Below are 21,045 nucleotides of genomic sequence, written 5' to 3' on the forward strand. Positions count from 1 at the left end.
GTTTTATTGAGTTTCTCAAAATTAAAAAAATAAGAATAAAAACATTAAAATAATTTAAACTTAATTAGTACTTAGAACTTTTTTTTAATGAATTTTATATTGAAACTCTTTATTGTTTGATGAATCTTATCCTCTTCCTCCCCGTCGGTTTCCTCATTACCGAGGGTCGTGGTCATGGCCTTGAAACAGTTTGTTTTTTATAATGCACCGCCATCTGTTCCTATCTGCAGCTGAATGCAGAGCATCGTGCACTGTGGTATCAAGGGCTGCACGAATCTGATCCATCCAACGGGTTGGGTTCCTGCCTCCTGGTCGCGTGCCCTCGACCTTTCCAGTGACCACCAATTTCTCCAAGTTGTCACTGTCTTTCCTTGCAATGTGGCCAAAGTATTCAAGAATCCCTCGCAGGCAAATGGTGGAGAGTCTAGTCCGGATCTTGAGCTGAGCTAGTATGGATACATTGCTTCCGATCCGGTGGTAGATTCTGCGAAGCACGGCTCTTGCTAGGGTTCGTGTTAGCAACATCGTCAGGTTGAGCCCCGTGAGCTCACCTACTAAAGTTAGGGTTACGCTGACATAGCCTCTCAAGGCTATCAGCTTAGGTAGGAAAAAATAAAAAATAAAAAAAATAAGGTTCGGTGTACGGTCCAGGGAATACCCAACATCTTATATGAATCTTATAATGGAAACAAAGATTCACATTTTGGCTGTTTCTTAGAAAATAGAGTTGGCCCTTTTCGCGCGTGTTTTTCCAGTATAATCAACGTTGACAAAGCACGTTACGTATGCATTGGTACATTTAATCACGTATGAACTGTCTGTCTCAGGTGCTCGAAGGGAAGTTTTCAATCAAATCAACCCCGTACTGTGAAAATAGAGGCAAGTCTCCGCATCACGGTGACTGAGTGACAATGTTGTGGCTGATTTTTTTCCTAGTAACTTTGGAATAGTAATAATTGCTCTATAATAAATTGTTTTTACTTTAAAAAGCGGTATGTAGTTTTTTTTTCTTCCAAAAGCGAAGTTGAAATCGCATTAAAACTATAATTAATTGTGGGATTATGATATTACAATGAATTTTGGCATTCATATTTGGCGTTTAGATACAACTCGAATAATACGAGTATATAAAATTTTAAAAATATCGTATCGTTCCTTTTCTGTAAATAGCATACGAATTACAGTATATTGTAAACGGATATAAAGATAAGAGAAACAAGTTCAAGTAAAATAATATTAAAATCAGGTATATAAAATTAAAAGTAAGTAGCTGGTAGTAATTTAGTACTTTTAGTAGCAGTAGTACTTTCGGTTCTTTTAATGAATTATTATTCTATTTTTATCATATTTTAATTAATTTTGTTTAATTAACACGTTTCGGTGCCAATAACAAACAGAATTCTGCACCAATTATTTTTTATATAATTTACTATCTACTAAATATAGAATTCAAAACTGATAAAAAATAAAAAATTGTATATCGAAGCACACTGTCTACTAATGTTTCAATATCATAAAAACAAATTGAGATATCAACCAGACATACATATGTAAATTCATTGAACAAAAACAAAAGATAACGAAAACTATATTCAACAGCTCGGAAGGCACACAATAATTATACAAACCAAACAGCGGTAACTAACTTTGTGTAGTTAGAATAAATAAACACGGCCCAACCCTTTGGCCAAACTCTCCCGGAGACGTCACTTTGCACCGTACTAGTTGGGTCGAGACACCGCACTGGTTAGACAAACTTGGGTCCAACTTATGGCCTAAGTTCTAACCGACGTCTATTAGATTTTCAATTTATTGATATTAATGTAATTACTTGTTTCTCATTTATCGAAAGTTTAACAATTATTGAACATCTGTTTGTGTTATTTACGTGTGGAAATGTTAAGATGATTTTAATGTATTAAAAAGAATTACAAATATTATTGGAAATATATTGGGTTGCAAGTAATAGTTTCAATAAAATTAGAGATTCTGTTATATAAAAAGAAAAAAAAGTAGTATGGTAAGTAGGCCATAGATTGAAGCTAAAAAAATCATTTTTCGAATTACTTTACTAAAATTAATAATAGATGACCTATTAATCTTACTGATCACTTTTCGTTCACTTATTGTTAGAAATAAAGGTGCCTAGTTCAAATGCCAGGCTGAAAATTCAGCTGAAATGGAGATAATAGCTGTATTCCGATTTAACTACTTATGCTTCTAAACAATTGTAATAAATGTAAAGATGTGTAAAATATTTTGGTTAAATTATACTGAAAAAAAAAACGATTACGCTGTTTTTTGTTCTCGTTAAGCTGGGATACAGAAAAGGCAGAACAAACTTGCGAGTAGCTTGCTGTTATGTGTTTAACGGAGACAATGGACATGTCGTTGCCAAATTGACAAATATCTATGGGCACATCTCCAGAAAGGAAGATTCCATGCAGACTTGTCGTAGAGGGCCGTGTAGAAGGCAGAAGACTTCGAGGTTGATCCCCACGCGCTGAATTGACCTCATCACCAGCACTGAGAAAGCCACCGCAGTACAATATGCTCTCAAAGCTAGAGTCGCCTCCAATGGAGGAATATCGCTCGACGTAGAGACGTAGATGCCTTGGAAGCAAACTGCGACAATGAGACGCAACCCTGTCCATCGACAGACACGACTATTCTGAAGAAATGCTGTCTTACTATCAAACCAGAATACGAATGCGTATAAAGGCATATAAGGCATATAAAGATTAGGTAGTTATAACTGCTCACGCAGGCTCATAAAACATCGTACCATTAGCAAAATGTAATCAAAATTCGCATCGCCAGTCTAATCCAGTACAATCGGAAAAAGGTCGGTCTCTCGTAATATGCCGCTTAAATTTTTAATTCCTTCGTATCATTTCCTGCATTACCAAGCTCCGATGCGTAATTAAAATTTCATATAAACTCGACTCGGTCTCGGCAAACGTGACTCGGAATAATTCACTCGTAAGGATTCCACCTATCGTGGCTTTGACTCTGTTTACGTGGACTTTGGATTGGATGACGTTAAAATAATGAGGGAAATGCAAATTCCATTATAGCTTTAACGATTTGCGCTCTCGTGTCCTCTTGTGATAAAAGAGATGGTGTTGTTTGATTCGTATAATGACGGAGAAACGGGACGAACTGAAAGGGCCTAGTTTATTTTGATGTTTACAAAATTTAATATTCGTTCCTTTTAGTGCCAAAATTTAAAAAATAAACTGGCAATTCTTGCTAATAGTTTAACTAATTTAAAAAAATGTGTGTATGTGACTTGCACACACACACATTTTTATAAGTAGAAGTGAAACTTATAAAATATAAAAATAATCGCAACGGTCAACCACTCCGCAGTGCCATGGAGCAGCCGCACCCCGCGGGAACCGCCTGCATGATCACGGCATCCCGACGCCAAATAAGTGTGATTTAGCAAGAGAAATACGAGAACGTCTATCAACTGTATAACATCTCGTCACCGCGATTCAGAAATTGTTGAATTTACGTGCAGCAACATCTGTTGATAACAAACTAAATAGAAATAAAATAAACATGGCGCGTAACGGAAGAAATTAAGATGGCGCGTAACCGAAAAACGTTACATACGTTTTTTCCTCCCTACGTCGATAAAGAAGTTTCACTTCAAAAATTCAATAAAATGTTCAAATATAAGCAAACCGTCACATATCTTTAAATCAACGAAAAAAAATATTGATTGTAGGAAGTTCGTATCGCATGAACCTTAAAGGCAATTTAATTTCAATAAAATAACTCAAAACTTATCATCATAAGGCACAATAAATTTGGTAACGCAGTCATTAACCGAGTTGCATAATTTGTAATCCAACTGAAACTGAGAACAATGCATTCATTAAACCACAAAACGTTGGAGTATTTACAAAATAAATTGCCAGTGAGGATCGCTGAAAGATACGCTCAGCCAGAGGTCTTTGTACTGAAACACAATAGATACTTCGCAAGAAACACGTTGAAAGGCTTTGATTGTACGGACGTCGTAAATAATATTTTACCTCGAACGAGTCTCTTTTTCGTGCTTATTGTCGTCCAAACAACTTGAAAATATTTTTTTAAGAACATGATTTCTGATATCTTTGTTGGACAGGAAAGACTTGTTATATGCAACTTCATAGTGCGACTCAATATGGTTTTTGCAAGGCAAAGATGTCATTATTGACACTGAGTTTTGTTTTTATTTTTGGTGTTGAAACTCGCTTTGTATCGTTGAGTTTAAACTTAAAAATAACAAGCACTGAGTTAAATTTTACAGAAGATTACAGTAACATAACAAAAAAATCTCGGTGGCATCATTATCATTATCAATCATTATGATGATAATCATTGCGGTAGCGGTCATGCGTTTCTGCTGATTGGTGGCTACTGTTGCATCCACATATAACTGATATACCCACTAATAGCTGTAAATGTGTTACCATACAATTACGTCACATGCCGTCGTAAGATCATTTTCATATATGTAGGCCTATTAGAAGGCGATTAGTGTTTAGTTTATTAATATCGTTTGAGAAGTCTAGGTCTACGGAGGATTTTAGATTCTCTTTGTGCTTAGTACCGGATGTTCCACGTCATCATATTTTTACCGAAGCACCGCCAAACTCATCCATACCAAGAACCAATGCGCTCATCCTCAGTGCATTTAAAATATATTTACCACATACCATCCGACTTTGGAAAGAGCTTCTTAATTACGAAGAATTTAGTTATTAACTACAAAGTAGCACCGTGAAACTAAAATAAATGTAACATATTGTTTTTTTTTTTTTCGAAAAGCGAACGCCACATTGCAGCTCCGAACAAGAACGTAAAACGGAAAACACTCAAATTTGTTTTAGCAGAACAATGCCCCTACTGGGACGTTGTTAGCAATAAATTCGGGGAGCTTGTTTTATAGACAGATCGAATTACCTAGCACGAGGCTAGTTTACCCTCATAAACGTCAAACGTGGGCCGGACACGGGTCCTCATCGGGTTTCACACGCCGACGTCATTTTGTATTAGAGAAACGTAACTACCCTACTTAGCTACCTTTAAAAGCATTCCATGAATTTGACACTGAAAAGGTCAATCTAGATGCAATTTTAGTGTTTTTTTCTAGACAATTACAGTTGTTGTCTTTTTTTATTGCTTAGATAAGTGGACGAGCTCACAGCCTACCTAGTTTTAAATGGTTACCGGAGCCCATAGACAACTACAACGTAAATGCGCCTTGAGATATAAGTTCTAAAGGCTCAGTATAATTACAATGGCTATCCCACCCTTCAAATCGAAACGCATTACTACTTCACGGCAGAAATAGGCAGGGCGATGGTACCTACCCGTGCGGACTCACAAGAGGTCCTACCACCAGTAAAAATTCCAGTCTTGTAGAATTACAATTAGATACGTTTGAACTAGGTTCTGATAGATCCATGGGTGTCGCAAAAAGAAGACTAAGGGATTCATCATAGAATGGCCATTAGCATTCTCTGAGTATTTTTATTTGTAGGGTAGGACGTATTCTTCCCAAATTTAGTAAGAGCAGCGATCTACGCTGACTAATATTTATCTCGTTATCTACGCAATACAAAAAAAAAAACAAAGATACATACGATAAGACATCTACATATACTTATATTGGAAGACGAAAACTTTTTGGGAATAATATAGCCCACTGAGTTTCTCGCGGGATCTTCTCAGTGGGTCGCGTTTCCGATTCGGTCATAGATTCTGCGAAACACTACTCTTGCTAGGGACAGTGTTTGCAGCACTCCGGTTTGAGCTCCGTGAGCTTCACCTACTTGTTAGGGCGAAGCTGAAATAGCCTCTCAAGGCTATCCGCATAGATAGGAAAATAAAGGAATAACATTATTTATAAATCGCCTTTGTAGGTAAACTTGTATACGGCCCTCTAAAGCTGAGTAGTGACCGTTACTCATACACCAGTACAAAATAGATAATGCAATTAATTTTATTGTTGCTCCGTTTGTTAGAACTGGGATTTTATTATGGTACCCAAAGTATCCGCAGCGTAGCGAATATTCTAAGATCTACTAATAAGCTTTTCATATAACATAAGCATATGCACACCAGCTCGATGTATCAATACAGCTTAATACAGATATTTTTAAGTCATAAAATACATTACAATATATTTGAAGACATTAATTTCTCCTTTTAGATAAAAAGACGTCACATGAACTCATGGGTCTGATGACATATATGTGACTACTAACGCAACAAAAAATATAATTTGCTTAAATACTATAATACATTTTACATATAGTTAGACTTCAAGTTTCAATATGGGTGACTCTGTAAATAATCCACTCCTCTTTTGATACGGCTGACTTGCTTTCGCATTGCGTCATCTAGACGCGACGGTATTCACTCATCATCAGGAGGGTGGGTGGATTTTTACGTGTGGCCACAATTCCAACAAAAAGGGTGGCAGTTTCATTGATAGTAACATAAAAGTCGTTCAAACGCCTCATTAAGGAGCATTTTTTATATATTAGTCAACCAGTTTAATATGTAATAAGGTAGATTTCTGAAATTGGTATTTACTTCAATTGTATATGTTTCAAAGGTATTTTAAGTATATTTTATATGTAAATTGCTTATTCTTATTTATGTGTAAAGAAACAAAATTTTTAATAATTATGATTATTTTACATTATGTATTAATTGTATGTATATTTACGGATATATGTATGTACCTATGTTTGGATTTGGTACACCGCGCGTAATTCGTTTCCAAATGATTCTTGTCCACCTGATAGTTGTCTGGAAGAGATCGCTCTTAGCGATAAGACCGCCAATTGTACTTTTTTTTGTATTTAATGTATCGCACTGTTTATTTGTTTTTTGGTGTACAATAAAGAATACTCTCTCTCTCTCTCTCTCTCTCTCTCTCTCTCTCTACCTACTGCTCAAACGAAACAATATGAGGCTTCACAGAAATAACGGGTCGGATACTTCGTATTTACCATTAAAAGAATATTTTACGTTATTCTACAAATCATAAACCGCCGAAGCTCGACGAATTCGCAAAGCAAACGTTTCAAGAGATGTCGGAGTCGTTAAAATTCACAGCTTGAAAAGAGAACACGTTCAATCTCGCATATGTGATTCTGTCGCGACGCCCGCGACTGCTGTCGCACGACACTCAATTTGTCGTTCTAGCATCCGCCTGGCATTCTCTGGCATTTGCTTGGCACGCGGAACATGATGCCAGAAACATTTACGTTTCCACGTAAGCGGAAAACGTCACTCCCGTGTTACGCGAGAATCAAATCAACTGACAATGTACCTTGAAATTGGAACAGACTTCGGGATTCTAATATTTTAGATGAAGAGGAAATTGTATGAATACCAGTCAGAATTAGATTTGCGTTCTTTGGTACGTAGTTCAGTTTGGAAGTTCAAATATTGACATGACAATTACTTAGGTGTGAAGTAAGACTTTATTATTTTTACTAGCTTTCATATCAGATATTATAAATAAAAATTATTGATAACGTCACTGCAGTGATTGAAAAATATATGATGCGCTGCTATAAAGGCTTATGTTGTACTGTAGACTCGCACAAATATATGCCACCATCCTGCTTAGTTTGGAGGGTGGTAACGGTGTTAAGCAATTGAGATTTCGACCTCATGACTCAAGTACTGGAGGAGCCATTTTGGTTGTGAAGTCTATGGGTTCCGGCAACTACTTATCATTAAGTTCGAAGGGAGTTCGTTAATCCTTTTTAACACGATGAAAAAAAAAAGAGTTGTTTTCTCGCTCGAACCGTGACTTTTTTGTGAAAATGTTCGTTTTTTTATATAATCGGGTAGGTACTAAATAATTTGATGGAGTGCTTGAACTATCTATACTAATATTATAAAGAGGAAAGATTTGTTTGTTTGTTTGTTTCGAATAGGCTCCGAAAGTACTGGACCGATTTGAAAAATTATTTTTCCATTAGAAGCCGACATTGTCCCTGATGAACATAGGCTACTTTTTAAATTTTTTTTTAAAAATTTTTTTTTATTTTCATGTGTGTTTTAATGTTTCCGAAGCGAAGCGAGGGCGGGTCGCTAGTACTATCTAAATTGAAATTATCAAATTATTCATTTTGTCTATTATTATTATTTTTATTAGAAAAAAATTCCGTAACTTGATCGTTGTAATACGTGTTAAATACCTAAAGTAGAAGTAGTAAGATTATACATAATTGGCTCAAAACAATTCAAAACGATTGAATTCGATTCAACTGATTTTCCAAGAAAGTACAAGGACAAAATAGCTATTCACCTACAACTAAATAAAAAGAGAGGATTCTCGTTACAAGCAGCTGGTGTGGTGTAAATTGCATTGTTATCTGAGATGCGTCCACTTCACCAACGCTCTCTCTATCTGGATGCAACTAAATCTCGATAGCGACAAGTGAAATATATTGTAGCTTACAAAATCGATTTCGGCTTAAAGCAGTGGTTGCTGTTCTTCGGGATTGGCTTTCGGAATCGGTACATTGATATAACTGCTGCAAGGACATAAAAAATTTAAAATGGAGCGCTAAAGTAAGTCAATGATGAGAGCGTTGAATTTCGGAGCTGCTAAATAGATAGATTAATTTACGATTATTTTTTTTGCTTAGATGTAGACGAGCTCACAGCCCACCTGGTGTTAAGTGGTTACTGGAGCCCATAGACATCACGGAAATTTGCCACACACCTTGAGATATAGTTCTAAGGTCTCAGTATTGTCACAACGGCTGCCCCACCCTTCAAAACGAAACGCATTACTGCTTCACGGTGGAAATAGGCAGGGTGGTGGTACCTACCCGTGCGGTCTCATAAGAGTTCCTACCACCAGTAAAAAGATTTCCAATAGATGCATTAATATAGTTATCATCGATACTAATATACTTATTTTTCACTTTTTATAGTTTATTATACTATTCTGGCCAAGTAGCGCTGGAGCTTCAGTGATATTTAGTCCGCACGGGTACTCACAAGAGGTCCTAGCACCAGTAATAAATACCTACGAATAATTTATTTTAGTCAATTATGATTGTCATTTAAATTTCTTGCTAACTTTAAAAAGCAAGGATAAAGTTAAATTAAATAACTAAATACATACGCCGAACATAGCTTAAATATGCAAGTTTACTTGAACATCCAAACTACAATAGCACCTAGAGGTATACCATTCTTTACGTTGACTTATCTAGACCAAATATCATATATGTAATTGCAAGTCGCGTATCGCGGAGCACATTGGCGCAAATGAAATGTAAATAAGCAGGAATGTGGGACAGCGCCCGGAGTGACTATGTGTTTGCGCAACCATGCCAGCCCCGGAGCGGCATACCGTATTAATTATAACAAGTTTTCCTATCATCTGCGCGCCGTGAAATTGAATCAGAACCTTAGAGACAATTTTAGTCACGCGTCTGTTAATAGTGGGGATTCTCAATTAGCTTTAAACGTATGAATTTAATCATGATATGCGAAAAACAACAGGACTTCTGAAAATTATATCTTTGTTTTTAGTTCTTGTTAGCCTAATAGAAGGTGCTAAGAATTTAGTTTTTATATTAAACTAGCTGACCCGGCAGACTTCGTAGTATCTCAATCGATAAGTAAAAGACATAAACTTTTGCATAAAATAAACTTTAAAACAAAACAAAAAGAATCCGTCCGACGGGGGACACATCAAAGGGAAAACAAAATTGTTATTTTTATTTAATTCCGAGCATTTTCATATTTATCTACCTGTCGAACCTTCTCTGGACTTCCACAAATAATTCAAGACCAAAATTAACCAAATCGGTCCAGCCGTTCTCGAGTTTTAGTGAGACGAACATCAATTTATTTTTATATTTAAATAGATTGTCGTGTCATAGCGCTAAAATTTGCACTTTCTGTTAATGTTCCATCAGTAAGATTGCTTTATGCATGTGTCTACTTTTAAAAACAATTGTTTCCTTGTATTTTCGCTTTCTCTTTATTATAATTGATATTGTTTGATATTTATTTATTATTGTCGTTTCCGGGATCAACAATATTTACCTGCGTGAGATTTTCAATTGACTTAAATTTGTTGGACTTCTTAAATCCATAAAAACTACAATCATTTGTCAATTATTGTTACTACAAATATGAGCAGACTCCTTTATTATAGTAATTTTCCTCCAATCTTTTTCAACGGTGCTCTTATAATTTTTTCTGAACAAATCCAAAATTCCCGGACGCCCGGTCCAAGCTGCCCTGCAAACGCTTTCTTGCTTTTTTTCAAGCATTTTTTTCTTATTATATCCTTTGTGCTTTCTCTCCGTGATTATACCCATATCAGATTCCTCGAATACTTTTAATTATATGTACACATCTATCATTAAATTGTTATGCTTAAACAACTCATTATTCCAAACAGTAATAAGCGGAAAATTTTCAATTAGCGGTAGCACGAACTCGAGCATGCATATTAAAAAGATAATTACAGAATACAAACAACAAAATTATAAATTGTTGGGAGCAACTTACAGTTTGCAGCGCGAAACGTAAACGATGAAACACGCCGGGATTACGAAGAACACGAGGTTCTAAGGGAATAATATTAAAATTCCGTTTGTTGCCAACGAATTGAGGAAACGGAAAGGGCTCCTCTAATGAGATAATAACATTTCGAGCGCAGGTGGCCTCAGGTCCGCTTTCGAATAACAAAACGCAGAGTAAAATGTTTACAGTTGTTACACAGCACGGAAAATGGCGTTTGTGGCTGACTCGTGCTGCGTCTATATCGGTAAGCCAAAATAAAAACAAAATTTCAAATATTACCAGAACACTGGTGGTAGGACCACTTGTGAGTCCGCATGGTACCACTGCCCTGCCTATTTTTGCCGTGAAGCAGTAAAGCATTTCAGCTTGAAGGGCTGGGCAGCCGTTGTAACTATACTGAGACCTTTGAACTTATATCTCAAGGTGGGTGGCGCATTTACGTTGTAGATGTCCATGGGCTCCGGTAACCACTTAACACCAGGTGGGCTGTAAACTCGTCTACCCACCTATGCAATAAAAAAAAATCACAACAAGACTAAGTTACGCAATACAAATGTGTCAATTCGTATCTCAAGGTGAATTGCATACAGCTTGTAAAGTCCATAGGCCCTATTACAGATCATAAAATTATACACACATCTATAGTTTGAAATACACAACAACATTCTATCGAAGTGTACTCACTGTAAATCGCCCGACTAAATGGGTTTCGTGTCGTAAAGATATCGACTGAAATTGAAGATACAACCTTGAGTGCAGCTTATTTCGGGACGGTACCTAGTACGGATGTTCACTGGAGCCTATTGTGATAGCATGTTAGAAGCAATAAGTCATCGATACTGTTTATTTCAGTTTGCATTTCCTGGACATTTTGAGCCAGATAAATAAAGTTGTCTGAAAACTGCTATTGTCACTAAATCGATGTTTAAATTGTCGAACTTGTTAAATTTGTTAACGAAGGAATTTTGTGATAACTTTTTGAAATTAGTATGTGAATGGGAACAGAATGTGGACTTGTTCGCCAAAACCAATAAAAAAAAATCCTTTGCCCAAATGATATACTAATCTCTAATTTGTCTTTATATTTTATTCGGAATTTTAATGTTGTTCATGTGCAGAACACAAGTATTTTTAAAACTCTATTAGGTTTACATTTTATTATTAACCATGAGTATTTATTTGTGCTCAGCTTCACGAGGCTTCGTTACTTAAGCTTAAGCAATCTAAATAGTAAAATCCGGCGGGTTGCTTCTAACATCTACAGATCGTGATCTACCACATAGCCTGTATGACCCCCTATGTTTGGAGATGCCCTGAAAAAAATATCTAAAATGTTACGGTTTTTTCAAGTTGTCATACACACACAAAGCACCATAAAATCTGTCATCTCATCTGCCCATCAAAACCAATGAATAAACACGGTTTTAACAACTGGAGGGGGCACCCGCATCGTAATTCAGTCCACAGGTGCCGTTACAACCCAAGACAAGTCTACACGTCGAAATTTAATAAAACTTTCCGAGTGACGCGAACGAAAGTCGCAGCCACAATTTACGACATGTCAACAAAATATATTCATAGCGCCGAATATCGGCACGATTTTTTTTTATTGTCACGTGGCATTCATCCTGAACGCAGAATATGGAAATTGTAATCGAATTCTGTAAGTATTCTAAATAAATAAATAAATATTTTTTCAATAGAATTGTTAACGGGACTAATACTGCGACTATACATAATTCCGCCTCAGATCTAAACTTTTAGTACTATATTGCATAAACTCTATTATTTTCTTTAAACAGATGCTCTACATCTCCTCAGGCAGTAAATATGCTCTATAAGGGGCGTATAACCCCTTCTTGAACAACAAATAAGTGTATTTTGCTTTCTAAGCATCACACTTTACGTGATAAAATACTTGTACATCAACTTATTTCCGTAAATTGTAAAACACCTCGTCTTAATTTACCCTATTCCTATTTTGAGTAACTTAGGTTGGTTGTAGTGTAAGCCCGCAATAGCCGCGTCGACGTTCCAGTTCGAATAATTCTCTAAATGGAACCTCATCCTAAAGTTACAACTTGGATGCCGGTATTCACTTTATTACCCGTGGCTCAACTAACTATGTATTTAATAACAAGTCCGGTAGGAGTTTAGCATTCTGTCTACGCTGATAAAAAATAAATTCAATAGGAAATACGACCGAAAATGTTGTACAAGCCCAAACATTTATGTTCATAATTTATAAAGTTGATCCATTTACATAGAAAGTTCCGCTTACACAATCCAATATTTGCCGACACAATAGCGAGAAACGAAATCGAATACCCGAATCCATTACGCACTACACGTTGCCGTGTACAATTTATTTTTTTTCTGTATGAAAGCCTACCCGAGGGCCGGTAATGGAGAAAGTTTTTCCTCCTGTAATTGTGAGGGCCGATTCTAGGTAATAAATAACCACAGTCTGCGCCCTCTGATTGAACTTGCTAATGAATGAAGGATAAGAAATTCGGAAATCGAAACGTTCAGGCTACATTTGAAACCGAGAAAGTTCGCTACCTGAAAAATGACTCAAGTTTTCATTGGAGTGCAACTCGTCAACTGAGGGAATCATTTGAATAGATTTCGAATCATAATGGCACGTAAATTTCCGAGGGGTTAGATTTGTTGCCGCTCTGATGGAAACTGTGCCGACCGAACACGATTTTAAAATAATTTTGGCAAGTATTGTTATAAAACAAAAAAGAAAACAGAGATCATTAAATGAAAAAAAAAAAAAAAAAAACTTTATATATAATATATATGTTGGCTTGAGGGTAGATATTATCTTGTTGAACACCAAGTAAAACGAAGTCACCTTTGGTTTCTGATTTAATCAACAATATGTTAACTTGACAATTCACTTTAACACTTGTCCAACTTTAACCAGTACGTACAACAGTCACAGAATCACACAACGTAACAACGATATAGTAAGTGCACCAGGCAAACGCAGTCGAACGAATGTTCATTTCAAGGCACGTTCCGCCTTTTTATACTAGCCGGCGCAGCTGGCTTATGAGTCACTTCTGTTGCAGCTGTTGTTTACGAGTGGAACGACACGGCCGGCGCACCTGGCTTGTGTGAGTCACTCCTATTGCACGTGCTATATAACATAAATATCGTTAACGCCGTCACGGCCATACTGACGTGCGCTCGTCCTCGTGCGCGCATTCTTATGGTATGTCTGTGAACAACAAACGTGTTCGTTCATCCTGACATTAACGGATGCAACTTAAAACGTGGTCTGTGATATTAACAATCTAGTACGGTTCGGTTCGCATAATTCTTCAGAAAATCCTATACTGGCTATAAATAACCTTCAGACTGCTTACATACCTGGGCCAGTTCATTTAAAACTCTTCAGGTATGTAAGTATGTCCCTTTTAACTTAGACCGGAATTGTTATCCCTTCAGTTTTTCGAACTGGACCGGATAATGCTAGACCGAATCGCAATCCCTGTAGCTAATTGTTGTGGCTAATCTGGATGAAAATCCCTATAGCCAAGCCATTGGACCGGACAGACCCTTCAATGACTTCACACATTATTTTTTTCTTTTTTCTTTTTTTTCTCTTTTTTTTTTTGCTAGTCCGGATTAACATCTCTCTAGCCACATACAATTCTCTTTCTTTTTTTTTTTTTTAATCTGCGTGTCCGGTAGCGTTTGTTAAAACATTTCTTAAACCAGAACATTTATACGGAATTTTCTTCAGAAATAGTGCGAGACCGACCATCGTTTTCTACATTTCCAACACCTGCACCCGAGGTGCCTGACCTAACAGACATTGTATCACCACCCACAGATATAGTATCGCTATTTGCGGATAAAAATGTCGCTTCTATTGTCAGTGATAGAGTCGTCATCATTAAGATCAGTTTCATGAACAAGATTAATTAACCCATCTGTGTACGCCGTCACGTCATCGTCACTATAATTTTCAGAAATTTCTAGTAGGCCTGACGGGCCTCGAGGTATTTCACGTAAGTTTTCATGGGGAAATTTGTACACTCTATTAGAACTATTTACATGTCTCAATTTATACCTATCGTTTTCCAAAACTGCAGTAATGTTGAAGGGACCTTTACATTTTTGGTCAACTTACGAAAACAAAATCCCCAGCGGAAAAGAGTTTGACTTTAGCTTTGCCTCGACTAAACCAAGCTTCTGTTTGTGCCCTTTTTTTTATGTTTTCGCCGGTCTTCGACCGTGCTAAATCAAGATCTAATCTAGAGGGATTATCACTCTGTTGAAACTTTAAGATATTTCAAGTGAACTACCCTGAACGGCAAACGTCTATTCTATTGGAGTAAACCCTGTTACTCGACAACGTGCACTATTAAGGGCGAGTTGAATATCCCCTAAGTGCTCTTGCCATCATGATTGGTCTAAGTTACTTTCAGATCAAAGAGTGACTTGTTCATGAAACCGCTTACCATTGAATAAATTACTATGACTTTGTTTTATAAGACTACATTCTGACCCTGAATGGAACATAAAGGGGAAGCCAAAACCACTTATCTGTAACACACTGAAGCTCTGGAACACACGTTGACGTCTCTGGTTGCACCTGCCACAGCACCTGGAGCAGTGTCGTTTTTCTTCTTGTAGCGCATGGAACACCCAGAAGCTACATGACTCGCATCACCGCACACGTAACAGCTGACTTGCAGGCGAGAGCCGGGCGCCCACGGATGAGGAGGTTGTTCAGGTTTTGCTGGAATATCGAAAAAGGTTTGAGAGCAGTATCTGTCGCAACACCCTTCGGCACGATGCCCAGGTTTTCCGCAGAAATGGCAGCTTCCACGGAAAAAAACTTCGAGAGCGTTTTGGTTCTTTATCAGGATCTTCGTTTTTTCTTTTGAGGGTAAAGCCACGTAATGTGTGAAATAGACGATTTTTTGTGGTAATAACGACAGAGTTCAATTCCCGACGGATTCTTTCATCACACTGCGACAGTATTGATATAACAAATCCGGTGGCTATTTGTTCTGGCACATTAGCGTCGGGAATCTTCTTTATAAGTTGCCATAGCCGGATACCGGCTTCAGCTGGTCCCTTTTTGCTTTCCATTTCAAATTTAATAACCAGGTCAAAGTGGTCTTGCATCATTAGATAATTTTGTCAGCATCTCTTTAATAGTAGGCCAGGATATCTTACCAGGCTGTATTTTTGCGAGGCAAGTAGCAGCTCGAGCCTTAAGCGAATGTGTGAGAGTCAAAATTAAATCGACACCATCCAATACTTCAACTACTTTAAACGGCCCTTTAAACTTCGTATCTAATTTCGTTTGATTATGCTCTTCGTATTAATGTGTGGACGAGCTCACAGCCCACCTTGTGTTAAGTGGTTACCATAGACATCCACAGCGTAAACGCACCACACACCTTGAGATAGAAGTTCTAAGGTCTCAGTATAGTTACAACCGCTGCCCCACCCTTCAAACCGAAATACACCACTGCTTCACGGCAGAAATAGGCAGGTGATGGTACCCGTGCGGTCGATGGCACTATACGGAGCACCCGTCTGGTGCCACGTCCTTACCCACGAGAACGTCGCCGCGCTGCGACGCCGGCAGCGCGCGATCGCAGTCAGAGTTATTCAATGATACCTCACAGTCTCCTACGAGGCGGCGCGCCCTAGCGCAAGTGCAGCCGGAGCGCGGGGGCTCCAATATCGGCAGTCCGTGCTGGAGGCGTGGTCTCGTCGTTTGGCGGACCCGTCGGCCGGCCTCCGTACCGTCGAGGCGATCTGCCCGGTTCTCGCGGACTGGGTGGGCCGCGACCGCGGAAGTCTCACCTTCGGCTACCTGTGCAGACTCACAAGACATTTTACCACCATGCAAACTTCTTACCGCAACAAATCTTACCAGCCACCACGCAAACTACAATTTTACGGGTTCCACCTCTCTTACACGATGTTACTCCCACACTGAGGAAGCCAACCGCGAACACATGTCAAGCACGCACAAGCACGCACTTCACCGGAAAAACCTGCATCCGCCAGCGGAACCCGAACACCGCCGCATCGCCAGACACGAACGCACCGGATTTCTTATCTTACAGGTCACGACGACTTCAGATGTGTCAATTTTTCTTCCCCACGGAAACTTGCTTGCTTTCTTGTTTGCTTGCTTGCTGGAGCCCGAAGTCATCGAACGTGTAGTGTTATTGGTATTGAATCGAGTAGATTCTAAAATTTCAACGACAATTCACAGTCTCATGTCCTGGTTTACTGTACTAGTGCCATGTAACTCTAGCAGTAGTCATTGGCTTAAAAACGATTCGTGTCGGAACTACCCACTCGTCATGACAGATCCATTATTGCGATCGAAGTTTCACTTGAGATTTGCACTTGCCTTAATTTCTTGCAATAGCTTGTTACGTGTTGTATTTCCGTTAGTAAATGCCATGTGATGAAGTCGACAGTCAAACTGGGCAACATGAGCCAAAACGTAAGATGTGACGATTTCTTCGTGGCTCAGATCTTCCATCGAGGTAACAGAGACGTTATTACACGACTTACGTATGCTGCATTCACGCTCTTGTGGCGTACCACTACTAGTATTCTGATCTGCATCATGTTTTTTTTGCTGTACTTCGAACATGTTCAAACACGTCACGCCAGTGAGAGTAGAGTCCTGATCTCACTTCTGATGTTGGCTTGAGGGTAGATATTATCTTGTTGAACACCAAGTAAAACGAAGTCACCTTTGGTTTCTGATTTAATCAACAATATGTTAACTTGACAATTCACTTTAACACTTGTCCAACTTTAACCAGTACGTACAACAGTCACAGAATCACACAACGTAACAACGATATAGTAAGTGCACCGGGCAAACGCAGTCGAACGAATGTTCATTTCAAGGCACGTTCCGCCTTTTTATACTAGCCGGCGCAGCTGGCTTATGAGTCACTTCTGTTGCAGCTGTTGTTTACGAGTGGAACGACACGGCCGGCGCACCTGGCTTGTGTGAGTCACTCCTATTGCACGTGCTATATAACATAAATATCGTTAACGCCGTCATATACATATTTAAAGAACATAAACACAAAGCTACTGTAAAACATAGCCGCCACATAAAATTCACTCAATTGATATTCATTGAACACATTCGAACAAGAATACGTAACATCGAAAACAGCCGATTCAAAGCAAATCTATTTCCCGGATCAGATGCGGTTATCAATAATTCTCTTCTAGATATGCATTAAAAACGCCTGGCGGAAGTCAAAGGATGGGGTTGTGTTTTCTTAATAAAGTGAGTTCGTGAGTTGGGCACGAATGAACCGATACGACCCTTGTTTTCCAATAAAACAGCTCAGTTTCTATGCACTGACCTGGAAGATGGGATACCTTGATTTTACGAATCGAGGTACAGCGATAACTAGATCTGAAAGGCTAGTAAAATATTACTCAAGGATTACTTTTAGGTGAACGAATAATTAAATCTAAACAATCGGTATTATCTATACTAATATTATAAAGAGGAAAGATTTGTTTGTTTGATTGTATTGAATAGGCTCTGAAACTACTGAACCGATTTGAAAAATTATTTCACTGTTTGGAAACTACACTATTCCCGAGTGACATAAGCTATAATCTTTTTTGAAAAAAATTAAGGATCCTTACTAAAACTCAAATAATATAACCCAAGGTGTAAATAATTACCTAAAATATTCTTTACATCGTGTGCCTTGCGAAAACTAATGACGATAGAAAAAAATTTAAAAAAAGTGTCGGGACAGCATATGTCTAACTATTATAGCGATCCCACAATAAGTGTTCTTTTATTTTAAAAAATAAAACAACGTCAAATATCGTTAAAATTTTTGTTAATGACCCGAGCGGAGCCGGAGCGAGCCACTTGTCAATAATATTACTATTCCTACTTTACGTTTGATAATAATGACGTGTAATATGGCTTATTAATTATTTTGAAAGATTAGTTTCTGGGTTGCTATTTCATGTTTACGTTTAAACATCTTATACAAAAAAAAACGGAATCACAAGAACATACACGACAAACAAAAATAACTATTTAAACACATTTTTGTTGTCTGACGTTTGATTAGAAAATGTGATTCTATGATGTTAATAGATAGTATAATTTATAGATAGTGATGCCGTAAAGCAGTAATGCGTTTCGGTTTGAAGGGTGGGGCAGCCGTTGTGACTATACTTGAGACTAGAGCTTATATCTCAAGGCGGGTAGCGCATTTACGTTGTAGATGTCGATGGGCTCCAGTAACCACTTAACACCAGTGAGCTGTGAGCTCGTCCACACATCAAAGCAATAAAGAGATAGTATGCATACATATATATTTTTATACGTTTTTTTTAATTCACAACAAACAAATGTACGATCACACATACCTACTATAATATAGTTGGCCGAACCCAACAGAAATCGTCGTCTCCGTGCGAGCAATCACTGTCTGGCAAAGCTTCAAACTTTAAAACATCGTCAACCTTCGCAAGCAATAAAAAAAGGGTGCGTGTACTTATGTACGCGCGTACGAAGTTATACTATATTTTTATTAAATTTATTTCTTTTTTTTTAAATATTAAATAATTAATAATAAATATTTAACGTTAATAATTTAATAATATTTAGTATGAATTATATTACAGAATATTTTTTTCATTTATATTACTAAATAATACATACAGGTTAACTATCCACCTCAATTGTATTGGAGCACTTGTGGGCAACTTCATTTCTGTTAATTTTGTGTCACGGTGCGCGCGCATCTTAAAATTTCACTCTCATCAATTTTTCATAACGCGCCTAAAGAAGTATAACTTCAAAAAAACAAATAAAATACTAAAATATTTGCAGAGCTGCTCTGTTGCAGAAGACGCCACAATTGCGTTTGTCTTCATTACATTCCTTACCACCATTACTAAGAACTAAGAATCCGTTTCTATAGAGAAAAGGGTTAAGAGATTTCTATCCTCGATTCTCAATTAAAGGGTCATGGCCCTCAGCGATCAGAATGTCCTGAGCATAACATCCACATAGCATCTTGTCGAAATCAGACTTCTTTTTCTGGTCCTCTTTCTACTTTTTTTTCCGGTAACCAATAATTTTTGACAGGTATCGTCGGGTATTTAAACCTGTAGGGACACAGTTTGTTATGTAAAAAGCTCCGTTGCTTTTCCTTTTTAAGTTCAGTCGCGAATAAACGCTCCGATTAACCAGTTGTGTTATTTAATTATCTCACTTCCGATAACTCCTAAAAGCCTATATCTCGGCAACTTAAAATTGGCCGATATATCGTCTTCTCGCATCGATTCTCGCATTAAAACTGTATAATCTCAAAACGTACTAATTTTACAGGAGAGTGTTATAAAGGTTTAACATGTGATATTTTTAATATTAATAATCTTTGCAACATTTATTTTTTATTTTTTACCAGTTACATTATTATCTGTCTTTTAAAGTAAGATAAAATTATGTATTAATTTTGTTAATAGTATTCAAAACTAAGGTAGGTAAACTAAAAAAACAAAAATTAAAACTAAACTACGCTCTTTTGACAGTATTTATGAGAAAAATACTGGCGATACCAAAGGATTGACTGGTAGAGAATTCTTTAGGCATTAAGTCCGCCAATGTTAGTTTTACATGAAGTGTAATAAATAAATAAAATAAATTCCGCATATTAACTCAATTTCGAATGTTTTTGGAAATTTTACACTTTTAATGCGAAAAGACGATATGTGTCAGTCACTTTATTAAGAATATTGATACTATGGAAAATAGTCTGAAGTAGCCTTTAGGAGAGGATGAGGCGAAAACAAAATATGCTAACACCCACAGTAAGGTAATTAACCCGTGACATCACACCTCCATTCCATTAACTTGCCAAATAGAGCATTAAATATTTTGAATTTCAATTAGTATGAAAACAGCCCCTTGCGAGGCCACGTCGCGTCACAAAAGGACAACGCCAATCCCTGTTATACTGTTCTCGACCAATTAAATGTAAGGGCCGTTCGCTCCATAATAGTAGCAGCGAGATTTATTATTTAAGAAAATTATTAATTTGTTTCGCAGCACCTTAGTTTTTATTAAACATATAATGTATTATTTTATTTATATCAAAATACAGTTTAGCTTAGTAAAACTATAGCACAAATTGTGTAGCTATTATAAAGAGAAACAACATTTAAAGCAATTGCTTCACTACTATTTTTATATCTTTTTATATTTTAATATCTCAAAAATGCTTTTATATTTCTAATGTTCCTTCTAAAGTTTTTTATGTTTCAATATTCGAAATTCTATTTATGTCATCTTTATGACATATTAACCTCTTTTAAGATTAATCGTATAGAGGTTACATTTACATACAATATGAATTACAATAAGACATGACTTAAAGGTCTTAGTTACCAGGTCATAAAATCCCTAAA

General features: G+C 37.2%; 1 protein-coding gene across 1 annotated transcript; it reads right to left on the minus strand.

Moving 5' to 3' along the window:
• Positions 1-14,247: 14,247 nt before the first annotated feature.
• Positions 14,248-17,656, minus strand: LOC149501663 (uncharacterized). The gene is made up of 2 exons (XM_089732225.1): positions 16,165-17,656; positions 14,248-15,337 (listed from the first exon to the last, which is right to left on the minus strand). Exons 1-2 carry the CDS (start codon positions 16,448-16,450, stop codon positions 15,138-15,140), a joined length of 486 nt encoding a protein of 161 aa, XP_089588351.1. The 5' UTR covers positions 16,451-17,656; the 3' UTR covers positions 14,248-15,137.
• Positions 17,657-21,045: the final 3,389 nt, after the last annotated feature.

The sequence above is a fragment of the Bombyx mandarina genome, chromosome 13 (assembly GCF_030267445.1).
Source record: "Bombyx mandarina strain Sakado chromosome 13, ASM3026744v2".
Classification (NCBI taxonomy): domain Eukaryota; kingdom Metazoa; phylum Arthropoda; class Insecta; order Lepidoptera; family Bombycidae; genus Bombyx; species Bombyx mandarina.

Excerpts from the sequence above, each read along its gene's own strand:
- LOC149501663 (XM_089732225.1), bottom strand. The coding sequence starts at position 16,450 with ATGTCTTGTGAGTCTGCACAGGTAGCCGAAGGTGAGACTTCCGCGGTC. Across the intron at positions 15,338-16,164 it reads GCGCGGCGACGTTCTCGTGG|CAAAACCTGAACAACCTCCT; the intron begins GTAAGGACGTGG and ends TCGATATTCCAG.